Genomic DNA, 26,110 nt, shown 5'->3' on the forward strand with positions numbered 1-26,110 from the left:
GGGTTTTCTGGACAACAGAACAGACTGTATTCTATAAAGTAATTCAGTATTACTAGATATGAAGTGGAACACAAATCTTACTGACTGAGATAGCCGAAAATAAAGTGAGCAAAAGTATTATAAGATCTGATGTCATAATAACGTGTACAAAACAGAAAAAAAGGTGCCCATACTGGTCTAAGAAACAAAAACACACACAAAAAAAATTATTTCTCATATATTTTATTTTTCAAGCCAAAATGAACATAACTTTTCCAAGCTGTTAATGTTCCATATTATATTCAATGTTCAAGTTAAAGAAGTTACTTGTGCGTTTCAGGAGTCCTTGAACAAAAACACATCAGTGGCGATTTAACAATCAGATATTATATAATACACATTATGCATATTCCAACAAATCCCTTGATAAATAATGAAACCAATACAGAAAAACAGGTATTTTACGCCTATGAACTACTAATCGGAAACTTGCTGTTGTGTATGGATATAGGATTTCCTCAAGATTTGAAGAGAAAGTTTAATCTATAAAATGCCAAAAACAGTAGCAGCACATTTAACCCCATCTGGGACCTCGCAAGAGAAGGGGACTTGGTTTACATAGTGATTCTATGGATGGATATAGATGGATATATTTGCCTTCAAGCACAGAAAAAGAAGAAAATTATAGAGTGAAAAGCAGTACTGGACTAAACCAGATTTAGGGGCAAGGTTTGATTTTAAACGTACAACTTAAAGGTGGTGCTCCAAAAAACCCTCATTGTGACCGTTTTAATGATGTTATTGTAAGCGGCTCCCAACTGGGATTATAATAAAGCTTTCTTGTACCATTTAGATAACAAAAGTTGATTTATCATCAAATATCAACACAATGAGGTCATTCATACTCACGAGTAACATAGAAAAATAGTAATATAAAAATTAATTTGTAAATTCTGAATGACAAATCACCAGTTATAGAAACTATGTGACTGTTGCGTGTGACCGGGGAAAGCGGATATTATTGGACCACTTATATCAGCAATAACCAGCAGTTATTTTCTAAGCCGTCATGCACATTCTATACGGAAGACCGTTACCAGCTATTCATTAGGTCCATGTTCACAAGTGAAGCCCGCAAAACCAAATCACTCACATTGTGTTACAAGATGGAAAAGTTCTAACATGAACAGTTAGGCTGGGGCTACACCGCGGCTTGGGCCGTGATACAGGTGGCGCAACCAAAGATCGCTGTGTCGTCCTGCTTGCTTCGCAGGCAATGAAAGTCAATGATATCGCTTTGCGACTTACAAGATGGCGCAGCAGACTCCACAGACGCAAGAAATCCAAAAACCGCTGAACTTGCAATGGTGTCACAGTAACTTGCGGGTCATTGACTTTCATTACCGGTGATGCAGGCAGGGTGACAGCGATTTTGGCCGCACGACTTGTGTCGCGGCCAAAGTCATCGTGTAGCCCTAGCCTAACAGGGATATACTTAGAATGAGAACGGCACTTTAAATAGAAATGCCTATCAGCAGGTAGGCCACCATTTGTTCTACCGACACCTCCGATTGGGTAGGAAGCGCTGGCTGACAGGGCTCTCCGAAAGTGCGATCCGCAAGTCCTCTTTGCAGGACAACTGTGGAACAGCACCCCCAAACTGCACTTCAGTGGGGGGGGGGCTGTACAGTGAGTGCACTTAACTGCTGATAGGAATCTGCAAAACGGTCTCATGACAGCGGCTCTAGAAAAATGCTTTAGGATTATTGAAGATCTTTGGAGAAAGTGATCATCATGAGGATAGACATTTATCTTGTATTTCACTAAAAAGTTCAAGTCATGGGTAAAAGCAAATAAGAACTTGAAACTTAGTAACAGACTTTAAAATTGTGTCCGGGTGCCTTATTGTAATATTTATCAAATAGTAAAGACAACTGATAGTTAGCCACTTGTTATATAAATCGTTTTAGATTTTTCCAAATACGGTTTTTGGATCTTCACTGTAAGGCCTAGTTCACATGGAGTTTTTTTTTTGCAGGGAGAATTCTGAGGAATTTTGAGGCAGATTTAGACCTGCCTGCGCTTTTTTGCCATGGTTTTCGCTGCGAAAAACGCTCAGAAACAAGCGCCGCAGGTTTTTTCTGCCTCCCTTTGATTTCAATGGGAGGTCAGAGGCGGAACCGCGGAAAGAAAGGATTTTTTTCACAAAGAAGCACTGACAGTAGAAATGTTATTATATAAATTTACCGTATAGGCCTATTTCACTAAACAAAGATGAATGCTTCAAAAGCCTTTTGCTAAATAGAATACAACCAGTATGTGAGGGGAAAAAGAAAAAGCTTCCAGAAACAAATGATGTTCCATTTGGTGACTTACCCAGGTTATCATGACAGGAACTGAATGAAACGTTCCCGAAACAAACCTTTATTAGGCCAAATAGTTAGAAACATGTCACAAAGCCGCAGATTCATACAAAGTGCTTTACAATGCTGGATTATGAGGGAAGGCATTTCCCGGGAGCTTGAGAGCAGACAATGCTTGTGTGCTAAATGTTAAAGCTTTCTCCGCATCCACAGGTTCCTGTAATGTTTGGGTTATTAAAAATAAACTCATTGGAAAGTTTGTTTTCTACATAGTCCATTTCTGTCCCTAAAAGGGTTAGCTGAGCTTTCTTCTCGATGAACACTCGCACTCCTGCCAAAAGAAAGTAAAAAAAATCTTATTGAATCTGGCATTTTAACAGGACAACCCTCATTCATGTCAAATACAGTTAAGAAACACACATTCAATAAAGACAATGGACAACCAGCTCATTTAACTAGGTTACTCGTTGTCTCCCCCAAAAATTGTCATTTTGCGGAACAGTCTCGGCCATTCTATTTATTGGTCCGCTAAAACTACGGACCGCACACGGAAGCCATCCGGGTGCGGTTTGTGTTTTGCGGCCCTATGAAGGGCCACGGATGTGTGCTTGAGGCCTTGAACTTTTTTTTTTTAGTCCCACTAGGGGACTTCACTATGCGATCATTTGATCGCTTTTCTAATATACAGCAATAGTTCAATTGTAGCGTATTATTGCTTGTCAGTGCAAAACTGACCGGCATATGTTAGGCCATGCCTCTGGCATGGCCTAACAGGCATTCACTAGAGGCAGACCTGGGGGCCTTTGTTAGGCCCACGGCTGCCATAGAAACCATTGGCCCCCTCCCTCTAAAACCACTAAGATGCGGAGGTCGCTATTGAGTGTCGCATCTGAGGGGTTAAACGGGCGGCATCGATGTTAATTTCAAACCCACCTGAGCAGGTCTGCTCCAAGCCCTCAGCTACAGACTGTAGTTGAGAGCAGTGAGCTTTTACTGCTTCAGGCGGAGCAGATTTATTCTGATGCAGCGCCGTAAAAAGGATACTGCATCAGAATAAAACCCATTAGTAACCGCCGTGAAAAGGTTTATTGGTGGTCACTAACGGGTTAAGTAAACTAAAGGAAACTAAAGCTTGAAAGCTGGAACTGTAAAAGCATATGCAGTATGTTCTCAGAGGGAATACAATGTCATCATGCTTGACAATAATTCACTTCAATGGACACCAGCTTTTCAAACAGTTTATAATCAGAGTTTACCTGATATTATATCAATTTTGTAATTTACTGTTAAAATGTAGTTGCTTTATCCACGCAAATTCTGTGGGAAGTTACTGCCACTAGGTGTCTCCCTTCCTGTAATCTGCTGTCCTCCCGCTGTCAAGCATTGGCCATCCCTAGTTACAGCGCAGAATAAGGCCAAATGCACACAATGCATATTACATGCTGCAAATCCGTAGCTTCTATGTCACCCCAGTGCTGGATTCTCAGCTACACTGCTCAGTACTTTTGTATCATTTCCTCCATGCTGCTGCTGCTGCTTCTATATACGTGGTAGATAAAGATAGTAGAGCAGGATTTTCCTCTTCTATGTGTACAGTGTATAGAAGACATGATAGCAGTTAGGCTCTACCTACCGTGTTTCCCCGAAAGTAAGACAGTGTCTTACTTTCTTTTTATCCCCAAAAGCCCCACTATGTCTTACTTTCGGGGTATGTCTTATATTGGAAAAAAATTGTCGAATTATTATTTATTTTTTTTTCACAAACTTTATTTAACTGTTTTACATTTTTTTTTTTAGTCCCACCAGGGGACTTCACTATGCGATGTGCCGATCGCATATATAATGCTTTGGTATACTTAGTATACCGAAGCATTATTGCCTGTCAGTGTAAAACTGACAGGCAACCTATTAGGTCATGCCTCCGGCATCGCCTAACAGGCAGATGCTGAAGGCAGACCTGGGGGTCTTTGTTAGACCCCCGGCTGTCATGGAAACCCGACGGCGACCCGCGATTTGTTTGCGGGGGCGCCGATCGGGTGACAGAGGGAGCTCCCCCCTCTGTCAAACACATTAAATGCCGCTGTCACTATTGACAGCGGCATTTAATGGGTTAAACTGCCGGAATCGGCGCGCGCTTCGATTCCGGCAGTTGCAGCAGGAGCCAGGCTGTGTATAACAGCCGTGCTCCTGCCGCTGATCGCGTGGGTACAGTCTCAGTACCCGCGCCATCACAGGACGGATATATCCGTCCTCCTGCGCGAACTAGCAGCTGCTGAGGACGGATATATCCGGCGCGGTGACGTATGGAGAGGGGGCGGCGCGGAAGTGGGCAGGAGGCGGCAATACCCCCGTGTTTCCCCGAAAGTAAGACATATGTCTTACTTTCGGGGTACGGCTTATATTAGCCGACCCCCCTGAAACCCCCGATACGTCTTACAATCGGGGGTGTCTTACTATCGGGGAAACACGGTACTAGCTCTGAGACAACTGAGCATTAAATGGGAGAGCCTGCAGAGGGGAAAACTGCAAAACTAAATAATGCAGAATACAAGTCAGATAATGGCCAGAAATCATGTTATTCCTCATGTATACACACATGACCGCTTACTCTGAAAAATCACCTGAAAAGTTAGGTATGCTTTAAGCTGCCCATACACTTCAGACAGCTGTCAGCTGAACACTAAGGGTATGTTCACGCGCTAAACAAAAAAACGGCTGTAAAATACAGAGCGGTTTTCAAAGGAAAACAGCCTCTGATTTACAGCTGTTTTTTATGGCCGTTTTTTTATTGAGACAATGAAAAACAGCTCCAAAAACGGCTCAAGAAGTGACATGCACTTCTTTTTTTACACGCCGTTTTTAAAAACTGCAGTGTAAAAAATGTTCTGTGGGAACGAAACGCTGGTTTTCCCTTGAATACAATGGGCAGATGTTTGGAGGCGTTCAGCCCCCGTATTCTCAGCCGTTTATCGGGGCGTTTACAGCCTGAAAAACGGCTGAAAATAGGCCACGTGAACATACCCTTATTTGGCAGACAGCTTTCCTCCTGACTCCTCCATATACATGCATGCTTGGCCGAGGTTGCATGTTTATTTCAAATAGTGAAAGAAGAATAAGCCACTGACAGACTCCAGCACGCCCTAGCCCTATTCCGCCCCCCCCGACATCTGTCGTCGAGGGAGTCAGGAGAACCCCATACACATTAGATAAGTGAGTTCAGATGACTTGCCTCTAAATGTGTAGAGTAAAACAGAAATCCACAGTAAACAAAATGCTGTGACTTAACAATGACTTACCATCCTGAGCTACTTCCTCGTCTGAAACTCCTTTAGACTTCACATATTCTAAATAATAGGACAAGCCATTGCAGCCTCTGGTACGAACACCTACTTTTAGACCAATCTGTAAAAGAAAAGCTTGTTATAGAATTTCTGTTCTCAGCTTCGTTACACTTCAGTTTATGATCGTGATCAATCGAATTCGTCAGCATTGAAGCAAACAAATTCTGCAGAGAAACGTCTCTCTCCTATAGGATCGGGGCTACACAAGAGCATAGCTTGCTATAGACCTTATATTTCCTGTATAGGACCTGATGACCATGTACTTTAAATATGATGAACTGCAATACCAGTCATACAACATGGAAAGGCCTATTCATTTTTTTTTTTCCAGAAACGGGAACACTGTTTTTCTATTCTTTAATTAGGAATTCTCTAATAGGGTATTTGAAATGGGTTTTATTAACCAGATGATCCCTTTAACAATCAGATATTGCAAGTTACTATCCTACTTACATAGTCAGGCTGGTCTGTCAGCAGTTGCTTCACTTTATTCAAGGCCGATGGGGTCTGTAGAAAAATACAGTATTTATTAGCCTTGTGCATTAAAGATCACATATCTCACATACCAGGCACAATATGAATCTTGTTCAAATAGCTTAAAGGGAATGTATCACCTAGAGTTCCTTTTACTAACTAAAACCAAATAGAATAGAAATAAAATGATGTTTCACTGATATTTTCTGGTTGTAGATTTTGTTTTTTCTGTACAGGATTATGGGGACAGCCATCTTGTCTGGGCTGCTGCTAACAGCATTTAGATACCCTAAACGGATATGCCACAAATGTCCGATGGAAAAGCCCCGTTAAATTTATCCAGCTCAGCTGATCCAGAGGAAGGTAAAAACCCCCATGAGACAAAAGCCAAATTTTCCTTATCCTAAAGGGCACGTTCAGACGTGGCAGAGTTTTTCCGCTGCAAATGTTGGTGCAGATTTGGGGAAATTACGCAACGAATCTGCAGCAACATTTGCATATTTGACAAGTAATTAGTCGTTGCAGATATCACAGCGGACTTGCCACAGATTTCAGTTTTTGCATTGCAAAGGCTGAAATCCGCAGTGAAATTCCGCTTCTCCGCAACAGACAGTGCATGCTGCGGAGGGAAAAGTCCGCACCGCAACCTATGGTCCGCAGCGGAGTTTTCCGCAACGTCTGAACTAACTTGCCTAAAAATGTATTGAAACAAATGTAAAAAACGGCCGCTGGAGAATTCCACAGCAATTCCGCCACGTGTGAACAAACCCAAAGACAAAATTTCTTCCCAACTCGAAATCTGGTAATCAGAATATATTTCTGGATCAATGACCCATCTCCAGAAATCTAGTGCCCTTAACTTGTAATATTATTGCCCTCAAGAAAGGCATCCAGGCCCCTTTTGAACTCTTTCTCTACATGGAGATATTGGTGCTGTATTTTACCCTCTGTATTGTGAAATTTGCAGAAAAATTGTGCAGAGTAAGGCTGGGTTCACACGACCTATTTTCAGACGTAAACGAGGCGTTTTATGCCTCGTTTTACGCCTGAAAATAGGGCTGCAATACGTCGGCAAACATCTGCCCATTCATTTGAATGGGTTTGCCGACGTACTGTGCAGACGACCTGTAATTTACGCGTCGTCGTTTGACAGCTGTCAAACGACGACGCGTAAATTGTCTGCCTCGGCAAAGAAGTGCAGGGCACTTCTTTGCAACGTAATTTGAGCTGTTCTTCATTGAACTCAATGAAGAGCAGCTCAAGATATACGAGCGTCACAGACGCCTCGTATATTACGAGGAGCTGCTTTTACGGCTGAAACGAGGCAGCTGTTTTCTTCTGAAAACAGGCTGTCATTTCAGCCGTAAAAGCCAGCTAGCGTGTGAACATACCCTTAAGGATAATCCACAGGACACAACCATGATGGAAGCCCCAATGATTACCAATGGATCCATTGACAAATCTGTTTGAAAAGGAAAATAAGGCTATGTTTATATCTGCATTCCATGTTCTGAACCTATGACGGAGAACAAAAACACCTGAAGCGCCGGATCCATCGTATTATGGAAACCAATGGCACTTGATAGAACCCACTGACTTTAATGGGTTCTGGCGGGTTTTTGTTATGTTTCCATTATTTTTCTGGACAAGATAGCACTGCGTGTTGCGCAATTTTGTTCAGCAAAAATTATGGAATCTGTGACAGAGACCCCTGACGGAGCCTTTATAAAAAAAAGATGTGAACAGGGTCTAAAAGAACAAAAAAACAAACGTTTGAACAGGAAGCTCAAACGTAAAGTGTAAGGGTCCTTACACATGCAGATTTTGCCACAGATTTAACCCGTTAACGACGACCGACGGATATATCCGTCACAAGCAGGTGCTAGTTCCTGCATAGCGATGTATATATCCGCCGCTCTGATCACGTGGGTACTGCCAGTGTACCAACGCGATCAGCAGCAGGAGCACGGCTGTTATACACAGCCTGGCTCCTGCCCCAACTGCCGGAATCGAAGCGCTCTCCGATTCCGGCATTTTAACACATTAGATGCCGCTGTCAATAGCGACAGCGGCATCCAATGTCCCCCCATCGGTAGGCCTGCAACGATATTGCGGGGCACCAATCGGTTTTCATGGCAGCCGGGGGCCTAACAAAGGCCCCCAGGTCTGCCTTCAGCAACTGCCTATTAGTCCATGCAAGAGGCATGGCCCAATAGATTGCCTGTCAGTTTTACACGGACAGGAAATAATACTTTGGTAAACTAAGTATACCCAAGCATTATATCAGCGTTCAGCAGATCGCATGGTGAAGTCCCCTAAGTTTGACAAAAAAAAAAAAAAAAAAGTAAAACAGTTAAAGTTTATGTGAAAAAAAAAAAAAAGAAAGGGACTACAGTAAAAATAAAACCACTTTTTCCCCAAAATATAACATACACATATGGTATTGCCGCGATCGAACAATAAAGTTAACACATTAAACCGCCAGGTGAACAGCTTAAAAAACAACAACCCAAAAAAAGGGCTAAATTCTGTGGTTTTCTATTCCCCCCGTATAAAAATTAAAATAAATGTTGATCAATAAGTCCCATGTACCCCAAAATACTACACCTTGTCTCGCAAAAAACAAGCCCACATATGGCTACATTGACGTAAAAATAAAAACGTTACGGCTGTTGAAATGCAGCGATGCTAAAACAAGTATTTATTTATTTTTTTAAAGGAAAACCTAATACCTTTACATATTTGGTATCCCTGTAACCGACCCATAGAATAAAGGTGACATGTTATTTATGTCGCATAGTGAAAGCTGGACATTTCTAACATGAAAAACAATGCTGGAATAGCCGTTTATTTTCAATTATTTCCTAAAATAAAAGTTAATCGATATATTATTTGCATCCAAAAATGGTGCAATTGAAAAATACAATTCGTCCCGCAAAAAACAAGCCCTTATACGGCTATGTCGACAGAACAAAAAAAAAAAAAAAAAAAAAGTTACGTCTGAGGCTGGGTTCACACAACCTATTTTCAGACGTATTGGAGGCGTTTTACGCCTCGAATTAAGTCTGAAAAGATGGCTCCAATACGTCGGCAAACATCTGCCCATTCATTTCAATGGGCTTTACGATGTACTCTGCCGACGACCTGTCATTTTACACGTCGCTGTCAAAAGACAGCGCGTAAAGTAACAGCCTCGTCAAACGAAGTGCAGGACACTTCTTGGGACGTAATTGGAGCAGTTTTTCATTGACTTCAATGAAGAACAGCTCCAAATTACGTCCGTAAAAGACGCCCCGCAAAACGCGAGTACGAGCAATTACGTCTGAAATTCAGGAGCTGTTTTCTCCTGAAACAGCTCCGTAATTTCAGACATAATTGCAGTTATCGTGTGCACATACCCTGAGGGTATGTTCATATGATTAGCAACAAAACGTCAGAAAATATGAAGCGGTTTTCAAGGGAAAACAGCTCTTGATTTTCAGAAGTTTTTTTAAGCATACGCGCGTTTTTAGAGCTTTTTTCTATTGAGTCAATGAAAAACGGCTCAAAAAACGGCTCAAGAAGTGACATGCACTTCTTTTTCGCGGCCGTTTTTAAAAAAAATGTCCAGAACAGAACGCCGTTATTCCCCATTGAAATCAATGGGCAGACATTTGGAGGCGTTCTGCTTCCGATTTTTCAGCGGCTTTTCGGCCGAAAATAAGCAGTGTGAACATACACTTAGAATGCAACAGTGAAAAAAGAAAAACTAATCTTTGATCATTAACGCGCAAAAGGGCCTGGTCATTAAAGGGAACCTGTCACCAGCATTTCACCTATTAAACCGACTATACCTGGTGGTAGTGGGTGAAAAATCATTTCTATATAACCTATAATTGTCTTCTTAGTCGGCTCTGCAGCTTTAGTATTCAGTATTTTTATGTTTCCACATCGTATGCTAATGAGCAGAAAAGAGTCAAATCTTCGTTTGAAAAGAGTCAAATCTTCGTTTGAAAAGAGTCAGATCTTCATTCCTCAAGTCTTTGCGAGTTAACCCGCCTCCTTACTTTTGATTGACAGCTCCTCGCCTTCCCCCAGCACACAAAATCCGATCATTACGATAAAAGGCGCAAAATGTTTGCAGACGGTTATTTACAGTCGGAGGAGGAGTTTAGGAGCGGGGATAACGGCAATGAACTTTTGATAGCAGCGGCCAATGAGGGGTGAGGAGAGTTCAATAGGTGAAATGCTGGTGACCGGTTAAAGGCTTATTCCCATATCAGACATTTACGGCATATCTTGGCCACTTTCTCTTTATTTTCCCCACATATGCTGGAGAGAGCACAGAGTCACTCTGCAAGTTCTATTACTAAGTGACTATGTGCTATTTCTGCACATTTGGGAAAATAAAGATAAAGTGGTCAACCCCTTTAACCCCCTAGTGACCACCAATACGCCTTTTCACGGTGGTCACTAAGGGGCCTTAGGCTAGGCTGTCGCCTTTTCACAGCGGCCCAGTCCAAGCCCTGAATGGGTGTCCCGTGCAGGCTGGAGCCGGGGCTCGGCTGTCTAATGACAGCCGGGCTCCTGCGCCAAAGACCTTTAAGTGCCGCGGTCAATAGCGGAAGCGGCATTTAACTTGTTTAAAAAGAGGGTGGGAGCTGCCTCTCTCACCCATCGGCGGCCTGCAAATGCAATCGCGGACTTCCGATGGGGTGCCATGGCAGCTGGGGTTCTAATAAAAGCCCCCAGGTCTGCCCTGAGCATATGCCTATCAGGACACGCCGGAGGCACGTCCTAATAGATTGCCTGTCAGATTTAGGCTGGGTTCACACGAGCACATTAACGTCCGTAATGGACGGACGTATTTCAGCCGGAAGTACCGGACCGAACTCAGTGAAGGGAGCCGGGCTCCTAGCATCATAGTTATGTACGATGCTAGGAGTCCCTGCCTCGCTGCAGGACCACTGTCCCGTACTGTAATCATGTTTTCAGTACGGGACAGTAGTTCCACGGAGAGGCAGGGACTCCTAGCGTCGTACATAAGTATGATGCTAGGAGCCCGGCTCCCTGCAGTGTGTTCGGTCCGGGACTTGCGGCCGAAATACGTCCGTCCATTACGGACGTTAATGTGCTCATGTGAATCCAGCATTACACTGACAGGCAATAATGCTCTGGGATACGAGAGCATTATAGCAGCGATCTAAAGTTTGCATAGTCAAGTCCACTAGCGGGACTAAAAAAAATAAGTAAGTAATGTGAAATAAAAATTAATAAAAATTACAGTAAAAAATATAAATAAAACCATTTTTTTCCCCATAAAAAGTGGTTTGATTTCGTAAAAGTGTAAAAAGTACACATATATGGTATCGCCGCGACCGTAATGACTCAAACAATAAAGTTAATCTGTAATTTAAACCGCAAGGTGAACACCGTAAAAAAAATAATTTAAAAAACAATGGCAAAAGTGCTATTTTTTCCCATTGCGCCCCCCCCCAAAAGTCATAAAAGTTAATAAATAAGTACCATGTACCCCAAAAAAGTACCAATCAAAACTACGTCTCGTCCAGCAAAAAAACAAAAAACAAAGAATCACTACATTGACAGAAAAATAAAAAAATTACGCCTCTTGGAAAGCGACGATGCAAAAACAAATTTAGTTCAAAAGTGTTTTTATTGTGCAAGAGTTATAAAACATAAAAAACCTCTACATATGTGGTATCGCCGTAATCGTACCGACCCATAGAATAAAGGTAACATGTTATTTACGCCGCACTGTGAGCAGCGTCAATTTAAAATGCATAGAACAATGGCGGAATTTCAGGGGTTTTTTCTATTCCCCCGAAAAAAGTTAATCAAAAAATGATATGTACCCCAAAATGGTGCCATCATAAAGTACAACTAATCCCGCAAAAAACGCAGACAGAAAAATAGAAAAGTTATAGATCTTTGAATACGACGATAGAAAGACTAAAAAAAAATAAAAAAATACAAAAAAAAATCCTTGGTCATTAGGGCCTAAAATAGGCTGGCCACTAAAGGGTGTGTGGACACACACACACACACACACACACACACACACACAAAAGTAAAATTGGCTCCTGTATAGTAAAGTCCACAACACGCACGTAATAAATTTTTATATACAGAAGTCAGGAGAAAAAAAAAAAACACCAGGCAGGGTCGTCTTTCAACATGTGGATTCTGCGTTGCCTGGCAGCCGCTTATCTCCCTTTCCCCAGTGAAGTAAAAATGCGCACTCAGCAGATCTATCAGCTATCTTATGTGTACTGCCAGTATGAGCCTCCATTCCGACCTCTCCCCGGGGTGGAAACACATTGACGCTTGCATGTGTCCTAGAAGACTTTCCTGTTTACTATACACATACGGCTGCTTGGAGTCGGAAATGGAGAGCTTTTTGTGGCTGGATTATAGACGCAAAGCTCGGACCTTTCATGCTTCATAAGAAACAGAGTTAGGCCGGATTTACACCAGCGTGTGCGTTTTGTGCGTGCAAAAAACTAGGCATTTTGTGCGCGCAAAAGGTCCATAACAGCTCCGTGTGTCAGCAGCGTATGATGCGCGGCTGCGTGATTTTCGCGCAGCCGCCATCATTATGACTGTTTGTATGTTTGTAGCATGTGGTGCTTTTCTGTTTTCATTCATAGTTTTTACTGCTCTTGCGCGAATCACGCGCATCCCACGGAAGTGCTTCGTGTGCTTCGCGTGATTTTCACGCACCCATTGACTTCAATGGGTGCGTGATGCGCGAACAACGCACAAATAACGGACATGTTGTAAGTTTTACGCAGCGGACTCACTCTGCGTGAAACTCACGGACAGTCTGCACGGCCCCATAGACTAACATAGGTCCGTGCGAGGCGCGTGAAACGTATATCACATTTGTCTAAACAAGCCCTACATCTGTATCTTTCCTGTATTATATAGCAGCATTCAGAGGTTTTTTTTCTCTGATTAATACGCAGTCAGCCAGGGCAAAAATCGTGTTACGTTCCATGGGATGCCATATAAAGCCCTGATCACACTATGTATGTGATGTACGTTCAGTGCGCACGCCAAGAAAACGCCCTATGTACACACTAAACGTGTCCATAGTGTTACATTAGCCAGACAGAGGACAACGGTATGCAGCATTTTACAGACCACCCCCTATTTAAAAAAAAAAAAAAAAACGTATACCACGCGGTATACGTTTTTTTTGTTATATGGAGCCTATGGGTGACAGATGCCACTAAGCATCATCCGTTTAAAGTATATGTCAGAAGCTTTGATGCATACGTTAAATGGATGCCATAATGCCATCCATCACCCAAAGCCTATTATGGCATCCGTTTAACATATAAATCATGAACACCTCACGACGTACACGTTGAACGGATGCAATAATAGCCAATGCGTGACAGATACCACTGCCACAGCCTACTTCTCCCAACGTATACGCTAAATGTATGTGAATGGGGCCTCACTGTGATATTTTTCTAATATAGAACACCTCATAGCCCTCTAAGTCCCCATGCACACGAACGTAAAAACGCCCGTAATTACAGCACGTTTTTACGGGCCCATGGACTTCTATTGGCCACGGGTACCTCCCCGTATGCTTACAGGAAGGTGCCCGGGTCGTTGAAAAATATAGAACATGCCCTATTTCAGGCCGTAATTACGGCACGGGCAGCCCATAGAAGTTTATGGGGCTCCCGTAATTACGGGTGACTACGTGTTTGCACCTGTAATTACGGGAGCGTTGCTAGGAGAAGTCAGTAAATAGTCACTGTCCAGGGTGCTGAAAGAGTTAAACAATCGTCAGTAACTCTTTCAGCACCCTGGACAGAAACTACCGATCACAATATAGATCAACCTGTAAAAAAAAAAAAAAAAAAAAAAAAAAAAGGACGTTCATACTTACCCAGAACTCCCTGCTTCTTCCTCCAGTCCGGCCTCCTGGGATGACGTTACAGCCCATGTGACCGCTGCAGCCAATCACAGGCTGCAGCGGTCACATGGACTGCCGCGTCATCCAGGGAGGTCGGACTGGATGTCAAAAGAGGGACGCGTCACCAAGACAACGGCCGGGTAAGTATGAATTTATTTTACTGCGGAAAGGGCTGTCCCTTCTCTCTATCCTGCACTGATAGAGAGAAGGGGCTGCCGATTACTGCAGTGTCATTTTGCAGAGAAAACGTGACCGTAAATACGGGTGGAATACTGGTGACACCGGATCCGTGTTTACAGGCAAGGGTGCGTAAATACTGGTGCAATACGGGTCGAATACGTGTGACACCGGACCCGTATTTACGCCAGTATTTACGGGAGGACAAAAATACGATCGTGTGCATGAGGCCTTAGGTCTAGTTCACAGCTTTTTGGCGCTTTTTTTGACGCAGAAACCGTGCTAAAAAAAATGGCCAAAATCACCTCCCATTGATTGCAATGGTAGGCGGAGACGTCTTTTTACCGCAAGCGGAAAAAGAATGCTCGCGGGGAAGAAAAAGCGTCATGTTCTTTTTCAGGCATTTCCGTCTCAATGACATCAATGGGAGGCAGAGAAAGCGGTTTTCGCTGCATTTTTTCCCCGCGGCCAAAAAAACGCTGCAAAGAGTGCTGGCAGGTCAAAATCTGCAGATTTTTCTGTTTGCAAAAAAACTCTGTGTGAACATACCCTTAGGGTATGTTCACACAGCTTATTTCCGGCCGTTTTTCGGGCTGTAAACAGACGAAAAATCGGAAGCAGAACGCCTCCAAACATCTGGCCATTGATTTTAGTGGGAAAAACGGCATTCTGTTCAGATGGGACGTTTTTTTAATGCGGTCGTTATGAAAAAACGACCGCGTAAGAAAATGCCCGCGGAGAAGAAGTGCATGTCACTTCTTGAGCTGTTTTTCATTGACCCTATAAAAAAACGGCCGTGAAAAACGCGAGTGGCTTAAAAACCGTCAGAAAATCAGCTGTTTTCCTTTGAAAACAGTGCCATATTTTCAGACGTTTTTTGCTAAGCGTGTGAACACAGCCTAACATGTATGGCTAGCTTTAAAGAAGCACTAAGGCCCCATGCACACAACCGTGCCTGCAATCATGTCCCGCAATTGCGGGCACGGACGGCCACTGACTGCCACCCGCATTTTCGGGCCGTGCTCCCATACAAAGTACGGGAGCACGGCCCGCAAAATGCAAAAGAACGGACATGTTCCATAATTTAACCCCTTCCCCCTGCTTGCATTCTGGGCCCTAATGTCCACGCAATTTTTATAGTTTTTCCATCATCACATTCACAAGAGCTATAACTTTTTTATTTTCACGTGGACATGGCTGTATGAGGACTTGTTTTTTGCGGGATGAGTTGTATTTTTCAATGGCACCGTTTTGGGGTATGTAGAATTTTTTTTTATTAACTTTTTTTGAAAAAAAAACCCGCAATTTAGCCATTGCTCTATGCATTTTACATTTACGCCATTTAGTGTGTGGTGTAAATAACATGCTACCTTTATTTTATGGGTCGGTACGATTACGGCAATACCAAATATGCAGTTTTTTTAATGTTTTACTACTTTTGCAGAATAAAAACATTTTCGAACTAAAATAAATTTTATTTTTCATCGCCGCTTTCCAAGAGCCATAACTTTTTTATTTTTCCGTCAATGTCGCCATATGAGAGCTTGTTTTTTGCGGGACTTCAATGTTACCATTTTGGGGTACATGGAACTTATTGATTAACCTTTTATTTCTTTTTTTTTTTTTGGGGGGGGGGAAAATGGGAAAAAAAAGCAACTTTGCCTTTTTTTCCTTCTTTTTTTATGGTTGTTCACCTTGCGGTTTAAATAATGTGATAACTTTATTTTTTGTGTCATTACGATTGCGGGGATACCATATATGTGTCATTTTTATTTTTACACTTTTACTAAATAAAAACATTTTTTTATGGCAAAAAAAATGTGTTTTTTTTAATGTGTACCTATTTATACATTTTTATTTCACATTAATTCTTTTTTCAGTCTCTCCAGGAGACTTCACTACGCAATCTTTAGATCGCAGATATACTGTTTTGGTATACTTCGTATACCAGAACATTATTGCCTGTCAGTAAAGAACGGACAAGCATCTATTGCACGTCCTAATAGGCATATAGCCAGGGCAGACCTGGGGGCCTTTGTTAGGCCCCCCGACTGCCCTGGCACCCCATTGGATGCCCGCAATTGCATTTGTGGGCCACCGATGGGTGACAAGAGGGCGCTCACTCCCTCTATAAACAACTCAAATGCAGCGGTCGCTAATGACCGCAGCATTTGAGGGGTTAAACGGCTGCGATCTAAGTAAACTTTGATCGCTACCGTTGGAGCAGGAGCCCGGCTGTCATTAGACAGTCCAGTCCCGGCTCCAGCCTGCATGGGACACCCATGCAGGACGCTGATTAGGCAAGTCAAGCTTTTTTTTTTTTTTTTAAGTGGGACAAGCATTGTAGACTACGCGACTCTGCTGGCCCATTGCCCAATTAGGCTGGGTTCACACGACCTATTTTCAGCCGTAAACGAGGCGTATTATGCCTCGTTTTACGTCTGAAAATACGGCTCCAATACGTCGGCAAACATCTGCCCATTCATTTAAATGGGTTTGCCGACGACCTGTCATTTACGTGTGGTTGTTTGACAGCTGTCAAACGACAACGCGTAAATTGACTGCCTCGGCAAAGAAGTGCAGGACACTTCTTTCAGACGTAATTTGAGCCGTTCTTCATTGAAGTCAATGAAGAGCAGCTCAAGATTACAGGCGTCACAGACGCCTCGCATAATGCGAGGAGGAGCTTTTACGGCTGAAACGAGGCAGCTGTTTTCTCCTGAAAACAGTCTGTAATTTCTGACGTAAAAGCCTCTCATCGTGTGCACATACCCTTAGATGCTGTATATTGGTTCAGTGCATGTGGGTGGAGGAGAATATGGTAAAGTATACGCCACACACTACTGACCACACAACGGTTCATAGGGATAGGGGGTAATAGGGATGAACTTCTACATCATGGGGACGCTGGATCTGCTAGAAGCGGAGCTCACGCGGTATAGGTTTGAGGCAGACATATACGAGGCGGATTTCAAGAGGAAACAGCCTCTGAATCCAGAAGATTTTGGTGCGGATATACAAAGCGTTTTTTTATTTCTTTTTTAGGTTGATTTTGACGATTTTTTTTGTAGTGCCAATGGAAAGTTGACAAGGGACGCCACTTTATTTTTACGAGGCGCTTTTGAATTCAGCAGCATAAAAGTACGCCTCGTATAAACCAGGGTATTTACCATTGAAATCAATAGGAAGCCGTTTGCAGGTGTATTCTGGAGTGGAACACCAGCGTTTTCCGCTACAAAATACGCCTTAAAATAAGCCGTGTGAACATGCCCGAAGCCCTGCAGCGCTGTTCCGAGTGGCCCCTCTGTTGGCGGATCTAGCGGGGCCCAGCGGTTGGACCTGCCTGCCATGCCATCAATCACTTTTAGTCCTGAATCCCTTTGAGGAATTACATAGTAATATTATACACGGAAATAGTTTACAATCGGTGAGAACGACCTTGAATAAGTTCAAATTCCCGCCGCCACGCCAACTCATAGGTCAAGTTTAATAGATTATCATAGGAAAGAACCAGATAGCTCAGGCCTAAAACTTGTTGTATGACATACGAGCCTGTAACATGGTGTACCCTTGTGAGTAGGCAGCCGTGCCCACAAGGACATATGACCCGTGCCACCCACACCCTCTGACGTGATGCCGGGCTGTACATTCAGGACAGTAGCGGGCCACATGACTCTCCAGTCTATACAGTACTCCCAACCGCTACACAACATTACGACGTGCGCGGCGTGACACCCATAAGGTCACACACGTCAGTCACCTCTATCCCGGGCCGCCGCCTGTCAGGCCTCTGTCCACACGTCGCGTTACTCTGAGGACTCACCAGTGTAAGAGCCGCCCGGGTAGCCTGCAGCTTCCTTTTACTGACCGCCCTAACAGTCGCCCTTACAAGCGAGGCGGACATGTTGTTGACGTTCTCCCCTCTCCCCCATGGGCTGGAGGGGACCAAGCTCACAGCAACAACAGGGCGACACTAGGCAGCGGCTCAGCTTGACTCCGCCCCGGTGCGCCCAGCTGATTGGCTGAAGGTTGTGAATCCGGCGGAGAGCAGGCACTGAGTCTGCGCGGCCCTCACTACACTGACAGCGAAGTGTCCTTGTTACACAACGTAGTAGGGTGAATGAGAGTTCCCAGTGCCAATAAAAACAGCAGCGTTTCCCAGAACCAATCATAGCCTGAAGTGAAGCCGGCCGCAGCCGGAGGAGCGGTGTCCGGAGATGCACAATTCCCTCTGTTGCGCCCACATGTTTGACTTGTATTTCCACGACGTAAAAATACGATGCAGAAAACTTTGTTCACACATAGCGTAAACTCTGCTGATTTTCCGCAATGGATTTAAGGGTATGTTCACACGGCCTATTTACGGACGTAATTCGGGCGTTTTTGCCCCGATTTACGTCCGAAAATAGCGCCTCAATAGCGCTGACAAACATCTGCCCATTGAAAGCAATGGGCAGACGTTTGTCTGTTCACACGAGGCGTATATTTACGCGCCGCTGTCAAATGACGGCGCGTAAATAGACGCCCGCGTCAAAGAAGTGACCTGTCACTTCTTGGGGCGTAATTGGAGCCGTTATTCATTGACTCCAATGAATAGCAGCGCCAATTACGTCCGTAATGGACGCGGCGTTCAAGCGCCTGCACATGCCGGTACGGCTGAAATTACGGGGATGTTTTCAGGCTGAAACATTCCCGTAATTTCATCCGTTACGGACGCCCTCGTGTAAACATACCCTAATTGTGTAAAATCCACATCGTATTACAGTCGCAGCAGTGTGGGTGATATTTGAACAGATCATCCACATGCTGCGCACAAAATCAGACCAAAAAAAAAGTTCTAAGGCTGTGTTCATACGCTGCATAATAGCACACAGTGTTCCCGTCCTGGATGCCGCAGGAAATGCTGGCTGAAAAACCGAACCAAATAGCTTACCCGCAGCCATGGCGACATGTCCCTCTGACGACTTGCAGCCCGGCCTCCTGGGATCACAATGGATGAAACATCATTCCTGGAGAGCGGGCTGGACGCAGAAGCACAGAATTTTGGGTAAGTATAAGTTTTTTGTTTTTTTTTTATGCGTTACGCCGCAAAAAATCACAACATCTGCTATTTGTTGCAGGTTTTACCTCCCCATTGAATTCAATGGGGAAAACCTGCAACAGCAAAGCAGCAATTCCGCAGCATAAATTCACATGCTGCGGATTAAAAAAACGCACCACCGGTCAATTTATGAACGTTTTTTCGGCTGTTTTTTTACGCAGCATGTGGATAAGATTTGTTCAACTCTCATCCACTTTGCTGCTACAGTGTTAGGCCTCATGCACACGACCGTAAAAACTCCCGTTATTACGGGTCGTAATCACGACCCGTAATAACGGGCTCATAGACTTCTATTGGCGACGGGTGTCTTCCCGTTTTCTCACGGGAAGGTGCCCGTGCCGTTGAAAAAGATAGAACATGTCCTATTTCAGGCCGTAATAACGGCACGGACAGTCCATAGAAGTCTATGGAGCTCTCGTAATAACGGGTGGCTACATGTGTGCACCCGTCATTACGGCAGCGTTGCTAAGCGTCGTCAGTAAATAGTCACTGTCCAGGGAGCTGAAAGAGTTAACTGATCGGCAGTAACTCTTTCAGCACCCTGGACAGTGACTACCGATCAGTATAAACCTGTAAAAAATAAAAATAAAAGACGTTCATACTTACCGACAACTTCCTGCTTCCTCCAGTCCGGTCTCCCGCCCGTTGCCTTGGTAACGCGTCCCTCTCGACATCCGGCCCGACGTCCTGGATGACGTTTCAGGCCATGTGACCGCTGCAGCCAATCACAGGTCAATCACAGGCTGCAGCGGTCACATGGACTGCCGCGTCATCCAGGGATGTCGGGCTGGATGTGAAGAGAGGGACGCGTCACCAAGACAACGGCCGGGTAAGTATGAATTTCTTTAACTTTTATTACAGAAAAGGCTGTCCCTTCTCTCTATCCTGCACTGATAGAGAGAAGGGGCTGCCGATTAGTGCAGTGCTATTTTGCCACCAAAAACGTGCTCGTAAATACGGGTGGAATACGGGTGACACCGGACCCATATTTACGGGCACGGGTTCGTAAATACTGGTGCAAAACGGGTGGAATACGTGTGACACCAGACCCGTATTTACGCCAGTATTTACGGGTGGGAAAAAATACGGTCGTGTGCATGAGGCCTTATGCTGTGGATTTTCCGCAAAGAAATCCTTTGCAAAAAATCCCAAGTATCTACGCTATGTGTAAAACCGGCCATAAATTGACCTGCAGTTCGTTTTTTTTTAATCCGCAGCATGTCAATTTAGGTTTTGGATTCATTGCTTTTCTGTTACAGGTTTTCCCCCCTGGATTCAATGAGGAGGTAAAAGCTGCAGCAAAAATCGCAACTCAGAAAAAAAAAAATCTACTTACAGCCTGGCCGTTGCCATAGCGACACGTTCCGCCGTTCTGTCTAGGCCGGCCTCCTGGTATGACGTTTCATCCTATATGACTGCTGCATCATCCCAGGAGGCCGGACCGCACAAGAACAGAATGATAGTGTCGCAACGGAGACGTGGTAAGTATAGACTTTTTTTCAGCCATTGTTTTCCGCAGCGGAGTTTCCGCCCGAAAAAGTTCACCACAGTATACTGTGTACTGTTTCGTATCGTATCGCCCTGTGTGCACATGACCTACAACGTGATCCTATGAGGAAAATATTCCGCAACAGGCTATGTTCACACGCAAACTCAAAAACGTCTGAAAATACGGAGCTGTTTTCAAGGGAAAACAGCTCATGATTTTCAAGCGTTTTTGAAGCTGAACATGAATTTGGAGCTTCTTTTGAGGCGTTTTTTGAGGCGTTTTTCATAGTGTTCAATGGAAAATCAGCTCCAAAAAACACCTCAAGATGTGACATGCTACTACTTTTTACGGAGCGTCTCTACACTCCATTTTTTTAAAACAGCGGCTTAAAAAGACGTCCCGTATGAACTAAATGATGTTTTTCCCATTGATTTCAACGGGCAGATATTTGTAGGTGTTCAGCTTCCCTTTTTTCGAGGCGTAAACGCCCCGAAATATGCCTGAAAACACTGCGTGTGAAAATACCCTAACAAATATCTTAATTACTTGCGTTGCAGGATATTTTTCCCATAGAATTACTTTGTAAAGTTTTCCGCACAATGCAAATACGCCACGTGTGACTGCACCCTTAGGCTGGGTTCACACGAGCATGTTACGTCCGTAAAGGACGGATCGCATTTCGGCCGCAAGTCCCGGACCGAACACAGTGCAGGGAGCCGGGCTCCTAGCATCATAGTTATGTACGATGCTAGGAGTCCCTGCCTCGCTGCAGGACCACTATCCCGTACTGTAATCATGTTTTCAGTACGAGACAGTAGTTCCACGGAGAAGCAGGGACTCCTAGCATCGTATATAACTATGATGCTAGGAGCCCGGCTCCCTGCAGTGTGTTCGGTCCGGGACTTGCGGCCGAAATACGTTCCGTCCTTTACAAACCGAACATGCTCGTGTGAATCCAGCCTGAGGGTATGTTCCCACGCACGTAATTCGTGCGTTTTAAGCCTCGAATTACGCCTGAAAAAAATGGCTCCATTACGCCTACAAACATCTGCCCATTGCTTTCAATGGGTTTTACAATGTTCTGTTCTCACAAGGTGTTATTTTACGCGTCGTTGTCAAAATACGGCGCGTAAAAAGACGCCTTCGAAAAAGAAGTGCATGTCATTTCTTGGGACGTTTTTGGAGCCGTTTTTCATTGACTCTATGGAAAACAGCTCCAAAAACGGGCGTTAATAACGCCGCGAAAAACGCGAGTGGCTACAAAAACGTCTGAAAATCAGGAGCTCTTTTCAACTGGAAAAAGCTCCGTATTTTCAGAAGTTTTTGGTCACTACATGTGAACATACCCTTAGGGTAGGGGTCTCAAACTCGGCCGGGTAAGTGGGCCACATATAGAAAAAATGTGAAGTTGACGGGCCGCATTACTTTCAAATTTGATACAATACAAAATTATTGTTAGTCAATTAGTTATTTGATCTACTATAACACTATATTACTATAATAATAATAATACTACATTACTATAATAATAGCGCTAGCTAGGTTTAAAATTTGAGAGATTTCTCCACGTGCTTTTATTCAACTATGTAGTTAGCAGTGTTGCTAAATGCAGTCTGGCGGCTCAGTTAGCAGTGTTTGGCAGACACACGTCAAGATTGGGCAGCCCCTTTTTAGATAGTGCCACAGTGCTCTCTGTGGATGCTGCCACAGTGCCCTCTGTGGATGCTGCCACAGAGTCCTCTGCAGATAATGCCACAGTGCCCTCTGTAGATAATGCCACAGTGTCCTCTGTAGATAATGCAACACACCCCTAGATAATGCCGCAGTGCCCTCTGTAAATGCTGCCACAGTGCCCTCCACAGATGCTACCACAGTGCCCTCCACAGATGCTGCCACAATGCCCTCCGCAGATGCTGCCACAGTGCCCTCCGCAGATGCTGCCACAGTGCCCTCCACAGATGCTTCCACAGTGCCTTCCGCAGATGCTGCCACACACACCCCAAGTAGATAGCTCCATTGGGGCACCCCCTAGGAGTTGAATCCCCAGCCAGAGCGTTGCCGACACTTTGGCTGGGGATTCCTCTCATGTTGGAGCCCCTGACGTCACTGTCCATACACAGTGACGTCAGGGGATCCTCCTAGACCGGAATGTGATATCGGGCAACCCCAGAGCCGGAGTCCCGGAGCAGAGCACTATATAGGCTCTGCGCCGGAACTCTGGGAAAGCCATTAACACCAGTGTCCATATATGGACAGTGATGTCAGGGGCTTGCCCAGAGCTGGAGTCCCGGAGCAGAGCCGCTTCCAGCTCTCTGCCCGGGATTCCAGCTCTGCTCCTGACATCACTGTCCATATATGGACATGGATGTCAGGGGCAAACCCAGAGCTGGAGTCCCGGGCAGAGCGCTAGTAGGCTCTTCCTGGGACTCCAGCTGTGCTCCTGACTTCACTGGGACTCCTGCTCTGGGGAAGCCCCTGACATCACTGTCGATGTATGGACAGCGATGTCAGAGGCTTCCCCAGAGCAGAGACTATACTAGCGCTCTGCCCGGAACTCCAGCTCTGGGGAAGCCCCAGACATCCCTGTCCACATGTAGACAGCGATGTCCGTGAATTCCACAGAGTCCCGGAGCAGAGCCGATACTAGCACTCTACCCGGGACTCGGCTCTGGGGAAGACCCTGAAACACTGTCCATATATGTACAGCGATGTCAGGGAATTCCACAGAGTCCCGGAGCAGAGCCGATACTAGCACTCTGCCCGGGACTCGGCTCTGGGGAAGACCCTGACACACTGTCCATATATGTACAGCGATGTCAGGGAATTCCACAGAGTCCCGGAGCAGAGCCTATACTAGCACTCTGCCCGGGACTCCGCTCTGGGGAAGACCCTGAAACACTGTCCATATATGGACAGCGATGTCAGGGAATTCCACAGAGTCCCGGAGCAGAGACTATACTAGCGCTCTGTACGGGACTCCGGCTCTGGGGGAAGCCCCAGACATCGCTGTTCATATGTGGACAGCGATGTCAAGGAATTGCAGAGTCCCGGAGCAGAGTCTGTGCTAGCGGCTCTGTGTCCCACGGGCCGCAGATGACAACCCCAGGGGCCGCATTGCGGCCCACGGGCCGCGTGCTTGAGACCCCTGCCTGAGGGTATGTTCACACGCTTAGCAATAAACGTCTGTTTTTAGCTGTTTTCAATAGAGTATATGAAAAACTGCTCCAAAAACGTCCCAAGAAGTGACCTGCACTTCTTTTTCGGCGGTTTTTTTTTACGCGGCCGTTTTGAAAAACGGCCGCGCGAAAAAAACGGCCCGTTGGAACAGAACGCAGTTTTTCCCTTATTACTTCAAATCTCATTTACTTAGCTGGTACTGTATTTTGCTGCGGATTTGACGTAGGAGAATACGCATGGCAAATCCACACGTAGTATGCGTCGTGTTCATTTGGCCTTAGGCTGGATTCACTCGAGCACATTACGTCCGTAAAGGACGGAACGTATTTCGGCCGCTAATCCCAGACCGAACACAGTGCAGTGAGTCGGGCTCCTAGCATCATACTTATGTACGATGCTAGGAGTCCCTGCCTCTCCGTGGAACTACTGTCCCGTACTGAAAACATGATTACAGTACGGGACAGTTGTCCTGCACCGAGGCAGGGACTCCTAGCATCGTACATAACTATGATTCTAGGAGCCCGGCTCCCTGCAGTGTGTTCGGTCCGGGACTTACGGACGTAATGTGCTCGTGTGAACCCAGCCTCAGGGTATGTTACCACACACAGGATACACTGTGAAAAGAAAATCTGTAGCAGAATTGCTGCAGAAAAGCTGCGGTTTTACCTGCGGATTTAGTGTCAAGCAATAAGCTGTATGTGCACCTGCAGATTTCCAGCGGTTTTTATTGCATTTCCGCTGCGTAAATGCTGTACAGAACTCAACTTGCATCTTTTAGTGTGGAATTTTTGCTCCCCATTGAAGCCTATGGGCCAAATATGCAGCATCTCCACACAGAAACAGCAGCATAAATTGACATGCTGCGGAATTGAAAGTCGAACCGCAGAACACTTTCCGCACAACTTTTCTGTGGGTTTTTTGCGCAGCACGTGGCTCATATTTGCTTATTCTCAACCACTTTGCTGCTACTGTAAATGCTGCGGAATTTCCGCACAGAACTCAGTTACGGAAATTCTGCAGCATTTACGCTACGTGGTAACCCAGCCTAAGGCTACATGCACACATTGCGGAATTTAGTGCAGAAAATTAGCATCAAAGCCGCAGCTAAACACAGGTAATTTCACAGGTAAAATCCGCACCTAAGGCCAAATGCACACGATACGCATCAAGTGCGGATTTGCCACGCAGATTTTCGTGCGGCAAATCCACAGCATAATACAGTACCAGCAAAGTAAATGAGATTTCAAGCAATCTCATCTACATGTTACGTTTTTTTCTGCACATATATTGATTGACCTGCAGTGCGTATTTTAAAATCCACAGCATGTCCATTTATCTTGCGTTTTCGCTTGCGAATTGTATGTCTAGTTTTTTTTTTTTAGAAAAACCCGCAGCATAAAAACGCACCTATTTCCGCATCAAAATGTAAAAACCGCACCTAAAAGTAGATCTGCCGTTTTGATGCAGATTTTCTGCACCTAATTCTGCAACATGTGTATTTAGCCTGATGCTACATTCACACGACAGGGAAAAACGTCCGTGTGACAGCTGTTTTTTTTTAACGGCCGTTACATGACTGTTTTCAGCACAGTGTAGTTCTATGGCTTTATTCATACGGCCGTTTTTAACAGCCCACGAATACTGGCAGTCAAAAAAAAGGACATGTCCTATTTTTGGCCGTTTTCATGGCCAAACGGCTCCCATAGAACTCAATAAATCAGTATTTAACAGCCGTTTTTCTGGACTCAATCCTTGTGACAGCTGGTAAAAACTGATCCTGACCAAGAGGACTCCCAGGGCACAGTGCTACTATAGGTGCTAAGCCCGGGGAAGCCCTTCATGTGACTGCCCATATAAGAGCAGTGATGTCAGGGCTTTCAACTATGGAGTCCAAAGCCAGAGCACCGTAAGCTCTCTGGCCCGGGGACTCCTGTCTTGAGAATGCCCTTGGCATCACTGTCCACATACAGACAGTGACGTTAGGGACTTTGAGATTCGGGAATCCCCAGCCAGAGCATCGCTCTGGCCAGTGATTTCGCTCCTGAAGGAGCCCCTGGCGTAACTATCTCCCCCCTT

General features: G+C 44.9%; 1 protein-coding gene across 1 annotated transcript; it reads right to left on the reverse strand.

Annotated features, from left to right (window-relative positions):
• Window positions 1-206: 206 nt before the first annotated feature.
• On the reverse strand, window positions 207-18,284 carry ISCA1 (iron-sulfur cluster assembly 1). The gene is made up of 4 exons (XM_075828767.1): window positions 18,091-18,284; window positions 6,137-6,190; window positions 5,639-5,744; window positions 207-2,673 (listed from the first exon to the last, which is right to left on the reverse strand). Exons 1-4 carry the CDS (start codon window positions 18,169-18,171, stop codon window positions 2,525-2,527), a joined length of 390 nt encoding a protein of 129 aa, XP_075684882.1. The 5' UTR covers window positions 18,172-18,284; the 3' UTR covers window positions 207-2,524.
• Between the last annotated feature and the right edge of the window lie 7,826 nt (window positions 18,285-26,110).

Source organism: Rhinoderma darwinii, chromosome 1 (genome assembly GCF_050947455.1).
Source record: "Rhinoderma darwinii isolate aRhiDar2 chromosome 1, aRhiDar2.hap1, whole genome shotgun sequence".
NCBI lineage: Eukaryota > Metazoa > Chordata > Amphibia > Anura > Rhinodermatidae > Rhinoderma > Rhinoderma darwinii.

Coding starts and splice junctions, on each gene's coding strand:
- ISCA1 (XM_075828767.1), bottom strand. CDS start 18,171: ATGTCCGCCTCGCTTGTAAGGGCGACTGTTAGGGCGGTCAGTAAAAGG. Junction 6,191..18,090: donor CCCGGGCGGCTCTTACACTG/GTGAGTCCTCAG, acceptor ATTTTTCTACAG/ACCCCATCGGCCTTGAATAA. Junction 5,745..6,136: donor TGACAGACCAGCCTGACTAT/GTAAGTAGGATA, acceptor TTTCTTTTACAG/ATTGGTCTAAAAGTAGGTGT.